This window comes from Cucurbita pepo, chromosome 1 (genome assembly GCF_057944985.1).
Source record: "Cucurbita pepo subsp. pepo isolate OVF chromosome 1, ASM5794498v1, whole genome shotgun sequence".
NCBI classification, from domain to species: Eukaryota; Viridiplantae; Streptophyta; class Magnoliopsida; order Cucurbitales; family Cucurbitaceae; genus Cucurbita; species Cucurbita pepo.
In genome coordinates this window covers 11,453,847-11,464,090 of record NC_141798.1, presented here as the reverse complement: position 1 = coordinate 11,464,090, position 10,244 = coordinate 11,453,847, and the positions used below count along the sequence as shown (strand labels likewise).

General features: G+C 34.0%; 1 protein-coding gene across 2 annotated transcripts; it reads left to right on the top strand.

Annotated features, from left to right (window-relative positions):
- The first annotated feature begins 277 nt into the window (after nucleotides 1–277).
- Nucleotides 278–1,859, top strand: LOC111780594 (uncharacterized). Of its 2 annotated transcripts, none has more exons than XM_087118108.1 (5): nucleotides 278–589; nucleotides 662–741; nucleotides 868–910; nucleotides 1,018–1,202; nucleotides 1,573–1,859. In XM_087118108.1, the coding sequence occupies exons 1-5, from the start codon at nucleotides 478–480 to the stop codon at nucleotides 1,846–1,848; spliced, it is 696 nt and encodes a 231-aa protein (XP_086974234.1). In that variant the 5' UTR covers nucleotides 278–477; the 3' UTR covers nucleotides 1,849–1,859. The 2 variants fall into 2 exon arrangements, with proteins under 2 accessions (XP_086974234.1, XP_023516803.2); XM_023661035.2 differs by having other exon boundaries at nucleotides 289–589; nucleotides 665–741.
- Nucleotides 1,860–10,244: the final 8,385 nt, after the last annotated feature.

Below are 10,244 nucleotides of genomic sequence, written 5' to 3'. Positions count from 1 at the left end.
AAGGAATGATTGTAATGATGAGAAGGATTGGCGTTTATGTTGGTCGGAGAGGGTGAAAAGAGGAGCAACTCCCAAACTTGGCATAGCCTAATCATTTGGGCGTAGAAGAATAAGGTGAGGAAGCCCCGTGAAAAGGGTTTTTATTTTTATTTATATTTTTTGTTATTATTATTATTGCTTTAAGTTTGGAGTGTTGTAGTATGCGAGGGTAATAATAAGAATACATGTGTGTTGTGTTGTTGTGTTGTTGTGCTGTTGTGTTGTGCTGTTGTGTTGTGTTGTTGTGTTGTGTTGTGTTGTTTTGTTGTTTGTTAGTTGTTAGCAACGACAGTGAGTGAGTAAAAAGCAGAAAGTATCAGAAGCTTTTACCAATTTCCACTCCTTTCCCTTTCTCGTGATCTCTACTTCTCTCTCTATCTCTCTCTCTCTCTCTCTATTTCCCTTCACTTTCAAAGAACCAAACCAAAGCAAACCAAAATGAGAGGCGTTGTTAGACAGTACGTAAGATCCAAAACGCCGCGTTTAAGATGGACTCCTCAACTCCACAACTCCTTCCTTCTTGCCATACAATCCCTCGGTGGCCATCAAAGTAATTCTTCATTTCTTCTTTTTTCTTTTTTTTTTAACATATTTATTTTCATTTTTGATATATTTTTGTTAGCAGAGGCAACTCCCAAGCTTCTACTTCAGCTGATGGATGTGAAAGGTGTCTCCATATCCCATGTTAAGAGCCATCTCCAGGTCCTCTTCATTTCTGTCAACTTTCATTTATTCTTATTACTATTATTATTATTAATTTTATTTAACACGTGTATTGTATTGTATTGTATTGTATTGTATTGTATTTGTATTGTATTGTATCTGTAGATGTATAGAAGCATGAGAGGCGAGGACGTGAGAAGACATGGCGGTATATTTTGATAATTTTAATTGCATTTATTGCTGTAGGTTTTGGTATATGTATATAATATATAATATAAGTAGGTGAGAGATTGGGGAAATTTGCATTGGTCTCAGAGCCAAAAGGTGGAGGTGGAGAAGGAATGATGAGGAAAAGGAGCACCGCAGCCAAGGAATATACGGGACAATATCAAATCCCGTATGCATATCATTATAACGTGCACCACCCCATGCCCAACCACATTCTTACTACAAACATGCATCATGCCTCCTCCTCGCCTTTCTCTCTCCCACTTTCACAGGTCTCTCTCTCTCTCTACACCTCTTTTTTTAACATACCCGCTTAACTACAAGGCTTTTTCCAAAATTAAAGGAAACAAATTGCTTTCAATTTAAATGAAAAAATAGATTCAATTGAATGTAGAAAGTGGGGAGTAAAAAGGTATTTTGTATTGTTGCCAAATGTCCCATCTCATAAATTCTACTTTTGTAGACCAATATTCAACAATTCAATTTATTAAAGTAGCACTTGAAAAGAAATGTTTGTGATGTGTATTTCTACTTTTCTTTTTTCTTTTTTTTTTTTTTTTTTTTTTTTATGTAAAACAAACTTATACAAAATTAGATTTAAATTACAAATATTGAAACCCTAGGTCTATTGTTTGATCACAGCTGACAAATGAAGAGGAACAAAAGCCTAAGCCCATGGGACGTCCTAAACACACTAGGGATGGAGGAAGAGTGGTAAAGAAACAGGACCAAGAAGAAGGCCAACCTAAGGATTATGATCAACTCTCATTGTCTCTTTCTCTACAACCAACTAACCCTCCCATCCCTTCGCTTTCCTCTTCTTCTTCAAGCTCTATTGACAAAAGTTTATCAATTCAGAAATGCGAAGAAATCAATTTGGACTTATCCATATCACTTTGCCCTAACTACCGAGGATAGATTTTTTTGTATATATACAAGTTCTATAAGTTTTAGTTTTTTTTTTTTTTTTTTTTTTTTTTTTTTTTGTAGTCCCATGGATTGCTTCTTTTGTTTGAGGCTTGGTTCTTTGTTTTTGTTGGTGTCAGGCTGTTTAAATGTAGGGAGTTATTAATAACAAAGTGTAGTATAATTGTTTGCTTCTTTGAGTGCTTGCACTTAATTTGATTTAACTGGGCAAGATGCTACGCCTGGTGATCGCATGCTTCTACTTCACTTCCTACCTTCTAACACTCTTTCATACTGTATACCTTAATGTTCCTTCTTGCTGTGTACAGAAAAGGAGTCATCACTTTCAATTCTAGTTCACACTCAAATACTTGATCATGATATTTATGACATAAAGCTTGATGACTTTTTTTCGTAATTAACACTATTTTTTTTTTAATATAACATTTTCATTATATGAAAAAATTCTAAGTTGACTTAAGGGAACGAATAACTGTTTAAAAGTAGAATGAGTTATAAGTCTTTTTATAGTTAATTTTGCACTCATAAAAAATTCTAATTAGTATACATAAAATAGTTAATTGTGGTTTAATATGAAAAGAAGATTAATTTGCATAAATAATTGTACACTTAATTGAGTTATTTGGTAAAATTTCAGAACATTTATGCTTAACCTGTAAACAAGAAACATGTACAAGAAATAACTTAAAAGGGTCTCTAATATATAGATTATATAGGGTATCTTATCTTCGTAACTCTATTGATGTTGGATATGATTCACTTTATTGTTATTATAAATGATTTGATCTGAACCATTCATGTGGAAACATGTGATATGAGTGAAGGTACCTTATAAAATGAATTTGTATTCAACTAAAACATGAACTATTTAATCTATCTTTAGGTTTTTTAATTGAAAATTAGTTAAGAAAATTAGTATTTCATAAAATGATCATATACGACTCCATCTTCATCTTAAGAAAAGGTTTGTGAATTGTGGCGGGCTACCTCTAAAACTCACCTTCTAAAATCTTGTATGTAAACATGTGACTTCCTTCTATTAGTTAGGAGGTTTTAGAGCTCAAATTATAATGCTCGCTTACCGGGAAGGCCGATGTACAGTTGCTACTGTTAACATATATATATATATATATATTTTTTTTTTTTTTGAGAAAACGTTTGTATTTTAATGTTAGTTAAAAGAAAGCAACCAAAATTTATATATATTTACAATTAAGTTAAGTCAACTAGTATCACAAAATAGGACATCAAGTAGAAAATACAAAACAAACTCGGATCTCAAATTTCTAGCTTGTCCATATTGTCGTCTTGATTACTATGAGTGTAACGATCTTAAATTTACTTACTTAGAGACACTATAGTCATCATAACATAATCATTTTGTGCGAAAATAAATGTTTAAACTTTATTATGAAGTATTCACTTAAAACACTACCATAGGCTTACGTGTTCAAAAACATCTTTAAAACGACACAACGAAATATTAACTGAAATAAATGAACATTTAAATTAAAAATATCATATTCTAACCTAAGTTTAAGAAAATAAATGCACTACCCTATGCATGCACCATGATCGACTTGCGATGACATCGTCAATTGTATAAGGATGTCTTGCCTTTACCTGAAAATAAGAATAGCATGTGGTTTGGGTGTTTTAAGAAATAATTAGTAAGTGACCCCCTATTAGGTTAAATGCAAACACACAATTTCACAAATGGGACCTATTAGTTTATTTTCCTACGAAAGCTATTTAACAGGCAAACTTGGATGTGTACTTAATTTTCCTACCCATGGTCCATACGTGCTAAGTATAGACTCACCAGTTGGTTTCCACACCTCTTGAGTCCCTTTCTAGTCGGGTGAGTATTCTCTGGTAGCTGTTGATGTCACACACCTGTTAGGAATAGCGACCGTCATGAAAACATTATGATAAACATAATGATCGTTTCGCTGCCTTGTAGCGCAAGTGTCCATACTATCGTGAAGGATAAGGGGTATCCCTCGATGCATGAGCACTCAATAATGCATGATGTCCCAACATTTTTTCATTTTCACTATCATTTAATACAAACTTGCTAGCGTCTTGTTCATATCATATCATTTCTCATATCATTTATCATAATTCTCATGTGAATGCCGGAGTTGTATTTCATGCTAGTTCATTGTTTTGCATGTCAATCATGACATATCATTCATATCATAATGTTTTGATGCTTTCCGATATAACAATCCATATTGTGCACATATCATATCATATATTATAACAGTCACATAACATATTCCGAGCATGTCTTCAGCATATCATACATACCATATCATATCATAAAGCATATCAATTCATCAAATACAACATATCAATCACATCGCATAACATTTATGTAACGTTTCATAACAGTTTGCATATACGATCTATGACACGTGTGAAACCACGGGCATGTGGCATCACACAGCACACAATTATAACCACATAACGGTAGGGTCAATTACTTGGTTGGCCTAGGCCAAAGCTACTACGACTCAATAATGCTAGTGTTACTTAACGCTGCTCTCTGAAATTTAATTTTGTCTAAGGAGTTAAACAATCATAAATTAGAACTACTATGAGAATTCTAATTATGCATAAATAATTTAAACTCGATTCCATAAATAATTTAAACTCGATTCCATAAATAATTTAAACTCGATTCCAAAAATTTAACTAGCCAAAAGGTAATTGTATTAATTAAATGAAGAATTGAAACTAGGAGGAAAGAGTCTAAACGTATCAGACCCAAGCCATATCAGCTAAAATGTTGGCCTTGAGCCCTCAGAAGTGTATTCTCATATTGATAGAGAACTGTTCAAGTGGGATGCTAAAATGAAATGAGGGACCTTCTTTTCATAGGGAAGGTGTAAGGTTTTGTCAGTAAATGACTAAGCCAGAAACATAAATGATTGGAGTTTCAAGTGATGATGTTATTGAGTATTGAACTTGACTTTTATAGCCTTGCAAACAGAGAAATAGAAATAAGTTAAACTAAATAGCTAAAAATATTCTAACTATCCTAGAAGAAACAATCTTTATTGGTATTTGACATAATCAAATTCTTCTGACAATCCCACCCTTGAACTTATTCTTCTTTATCAAGAATTAGTTAAGTTAGAAAAACTTTTCACACCAAGTTATTCACGCAACTTCTGAAATGCTTCTAATTTGAGAGACTTTGTCAATAAATCAGCAAGTTAGATTTCGAGTACCACAAAATAGTAAATTAATGGTTCCTTCTTTTTGTAAGATCTCTAAGAAAGTGAATCTTACTCTTATGTGTTTAGAATGTCCATGTAGTTGAAGTATTATCACACCTTACTTCTATGTGAGAGTGACCAATCTCTCTGAGTATCCTCCCCATCCAAACAGATTGACATGTACAAACACTAGCAACAACAAACTCAGTTTCTGTGGTTGATAAGGTGACTATAGGCTGCTTACGAGAAGACCAAGCTACTGCTCCTCACTCAATATAAACACATAGCATGAAGTACTTTACTATCTTCCATGTCTCTAACATAATCACTATTACTAAATCCAATTAAATAACTAATTCCTCCTTTTCTATAAAATACACCATAGTCTACGGTACATTAAAACCATTTTAGCTGCTGCAAAATGTTGTTGTGTTGGACATGTCATAAGACGATTAATCAAACTTACAACAAACATGAGATTAGGACGAGTAACTGTGAGATACATCAGACTTCTCACTATTTGTTTATACAAAGTTACATCTACTTTTGTACCATTTCCATCTTTTCCAATTTCCTGTTCTGGAACAATGAGATTACAAATAGAATTGTAATTCTCTAAGCCAAATCGATTTAAAACTTCAAACGCATACTTTCTTTGACATATAAAAATACCATCTAATCTTTGTATTACCTCTATTCCAAGGAAAAACTCATTTGACCTAAGTCGGTCATATCAAACTCTTTCTTCGTGAAAAGTTTAAACTCCTCCAATAATTTTTCGTCATCTCCGGTAAAAGATCATCACATAAATGTTTACAATAAGAATTTTACCTTCCTTCCTCTTGATGAAGAGTGTTTGCTCATTGGAGCTGCTATTGAATCTTTCCTTGATGAAGTAGGATTTTATTCTACTAAACCAAGTTATAGGTGCTTGTTTTAATCCGTAGAGAGCCTTTTGGAGTTTGTACACCATCTCCTCACTTCCATTTTTCTCATAACCTTTTGGTTGTTCAACAAAAATATCTTCTTTGAACTCGTCATATATAAAAGCTGATTTGATATCTAACTGACAGAGTTTCAACATTTTTGGGCTACAAAAGCAATGGCCATTCTCACAATATCCATTTTGGCCGGAAGTGTAGCTACAAAAGCAATGGCCATTCTCACAATATCCATTCTGGCCATAAGTGTGTACACTTCCGTATAATCAATTACATGCTTATTGTATGTAACCTTTTTCCAATCTTGCTTTTTATTTATCAACTTCTCCATACTCATTTAGCTTGGTCCTATAAATTCATCTCACTCCTATTTTCTTTGCTCCCGCGCGTAGAACCACCAAGTGCCATGTTTAATTTTTTTTCAACGGATTTTATTTCTTCATCCATAGCCAATGTCCATTGTGGGCTTTTGATAGCTTCCTCAAAATTCATAGGATTTGAAATCATCAAGAATGCCATATGTTCTTTATCCTCTTGAGATAAGCCTTCACCGAAATTATAATATGCTAACCATACAAGTGGATGTCGATTTCTCCTCTCCCTTATTGTTAAATTTGGTGCAACAGTTACTAGAAAATTGTTTTCAGCAACTGGTTCAATTTTTTTAGCAACTGGTTTGTTTCCTCCATGATTTCTCCGTCTTCGTTTTCAGCAACTGGTTCAATTGTTTCAGCAACCGGTTCAATAGTTTCCTCCGTGATTTCTCCTTCTTCAGTTGTGTTCTCATCAATTTTAATATTTTCCCCAGTCCAATTTTGTTTCACCTTAAAAAAATTTCCAACCCCATTCACGATCTTCCTTGAAAGCTACATTATGACTTGTTATAATTTTATTTGTAGTTGGATCAAACATTTTATAACCTTTGGATTTGCTACTGACTCCAACATGTTACAATTTTATTTTCAAGTTTGCTTCTCTTGCATCAAGGAATATGAACATGTCCCACACATCCAAAAACTCTGAAATAATCTACTGATGGTTTCTCTCTGCTCCAAGCCTCTTATGGTGTCATGTCTTTTACTGCGAGAATGGGTGATCGATACAAAATGTGAATCGTCCACCTAACTGCTTCAGACTATAAATTTTTAGGTACTTTCTTCTCTGTCAGCATAGCTCTTACCAAGTGCATCACGGTGCGATCTTTGCGTTTGGCCACTCCACTTTGCTGTGGGGCATAGGTTGTGGTCAATTGTCTCTTCACTCCATGCGTCGAATTCTACAGTGTTGAATTGTCCTCCTCTATCTGTCCTGAAACATTTTATAGGCCTTCCAATTTCCTTTTCCATCGTTATCTTGAAACATTTGAAATGATAAATGTTTATGATTTTTCTACCAGAAAATAACTTCTTTCCTTCAAAAAATCATCTAAGTACAACAAATACTTTTTCTGGCTACTTGAAGCCGGTGAAATTGGGCCACATAGATCTGCATGAACAAGACCCAATTTTTCAGTTTCTCTCCATTTACCCATTTTTGGAAATGGAGTCTGATGTTGCTTTCCTTTCATGCATGCCTCACAGGTGGTGTTTGGAGCTACAATTTGTGGCAGTTTTTTCACCATTGTCTGTTTCAAGGTGCACAAACTTTTATAGCCTAGATGACCATAACGATGGTGCCAAAGTGTTGACTGATCTGTATTTGAAACTTGGAGACATCTTCTTTCATTTGTTGTGGCAGATGGTTCAGCAAGCAAAATGAACAACCGATTTGCACTCATGATTGACTCTGTCATTTTTTTCTTTCTATGGATGATAAATGCAACATACACCATCTTTGAACAACACTACTACTCCTTTTTCTTGTAGTTGTCCAATGCTCAAGAGATTATTTTTGAGTTCAGGTACCCAATACACATTACTAATAGTGTAACGAACCTCATGCAAAGTTAATTTCACTGCGGCCTTTCTAGTAGCTTTCATATTTGTACTATTTTCAAGCTTGACAGTGTGGGAAAAGGTCTGGTCTAATCTTGAAAACATACCTTTATTTGAACACATGGTTTGAGCAACTAGAATCCAAGAACCAAGCATCACTCCTTTTTGCTGCATGTCTTTCCATATGAGCCATTAACAACATTTCATCCTCTTCTTCCAGCTCTGCATAATTCAATTCCTTATTCATCTATGGACATTCATATTGAAAATGATCTAACTCATGACACCTATAACATTCAACAGTTGCTTGGTGATCTTTGAGTCTAGCATCATCAAGATGACCCCTTTGTGCCTCGGTCAGCATTGTTCCTTCCACTGGTTCTGAGAAACTAATCTCTACCACACTCCATAGACTTTTTGCTCTAAGCAAATTTTCCATCAACTCACTTCAGTGATCATAGTAACCATTAAAGTGAGGGATCTTTGTTAAAGTTTTGTCTTCACTCATACTTTTTATATTTGATCACTAGAAAATTTCTACTCTACAAAGCCTAGTAGTGGCTCTAATACCAATGGTAAGGTTTTGATAGAAGAATGACTAAGTCAGGAACATAAACGATTGGAGTTTCAAGGGATGATATTATTGAGTACTGAACTTCGCTTTTATAATCTTACAAATAACAAGAGAAATAGAATAATCAAATTCATCTAACAGGATGTCAATCCCCCACTTCTCAGTATGTTATTTATAAATAGAATAATCAAATTCATCTAAGAGGATGTCAATCCCCCACTTCTCAGTTTTAAATTAGGTGGGACAACTTTTTTTTTTTTCTTTTAATTTTTAATTTTTTTTGGTTATTAGATCATATACGTCTAAAAATAACTTTTGTCCTTAAGAGTGTCTTAATCTTGGAATTACTCGGGCTATTTCTCCCTCATATCTTCATCTTTTTTTTTTTTTACATAGTTTCTTCTGCGGGATGGTTTTATAAAGACCATTTCCCTAGTACAGAAGACCTTCACTTCCCAGGTTAACATTCTTATTGGTCTTTTCTTGTAACTTGGGTCATTGTCTTCATGTAAGGACTCGTAATCTACAACATGAGTCAAATCATCAAACCTAAGGGCAAGGAAAATAATCTCATGTTCCTTTCATAAATATGAGGTAGGATGCTTACTTTTTTGAGTTGCCTTAGTACTCTAACTAGTTATCTCTTCAAAACATCATTAAACTTTACTAACCTTCATATATCATCCAACACATCTTTATGCTATGGCTGAGGCTAGCAATTTCCTTAACTTCTGAAAACTCTTGATATTCAATACATTGCCACGTGGGCCAATTCATTCCTCTTAATGACTAGAGCTACTGCACTCTCTGAACAAATGGTGAGGAGTGTGAAGTCTTGGCTTAGTAGTTCATGTGCCTATGACTCGTCTACTTCAAATTTGTTAAACTTTCTTCTCCATACTCTTAAAAATTGCAAGCAGATTCAAGGTTCAAACTTTTTTTTTATTAAATCAACATCTGGTGTTGATATTAATGTTGGAATAACTTAGATATAATATTCAACTTTAATTCAAATCATCCTACTTTTTTTTCAAGCTGACTTGTTTTATTCCTGTAACTCGACCATAACTTGATTAGTCTTTATGTATTACTTTAATACTTTATTGTTCAAGTCACACCTCCCAAACCTTGATAAAGTATCCAACCATTAGTCACTTTGCCTATACAGCCTCAAAGCTTTCTCTCAATATTTTCTCCTATAATCGTAGTGTATAAACATCTTCAATAAAAGGGTTATTTCCTCCAATTTCTTTGTAACATTAAGGAGGGACTTAACAAAACTCTCCTCTAAGACTGATATTGCATAAGTATAATAGATACTTGTTTTTTTTTTTTTTTTTTGTACATATCTTGTTACTTGTATTCATAATAAACCTTGATTTCTTATAAAGAGTCTTTAGGGGTAGTTTCATCATTTTCCTTAGAGTTCATAGGTCCGACGTCGTCTTCTCCTTGATGATGTTGAACACCACATTTTTGGACAACGTCAACCGGATCAATCATAAGGCCTGATGATCCTTGAGCTTCCACTGCTCCGTGGTCATGGTATCTGACTTTACCTCCAATAAGGATTCGTGAAGATCTTTCTGGTATGGATAATCCTCAATTTGCATCTTCCAGAAACCGAAGTCGAATCCATCAAACTTCTCAGTTTCAATCTTTGAACTTTCCATTTTCACAGATCGTGGTGAATTTTGCCTAGCTCCGATAC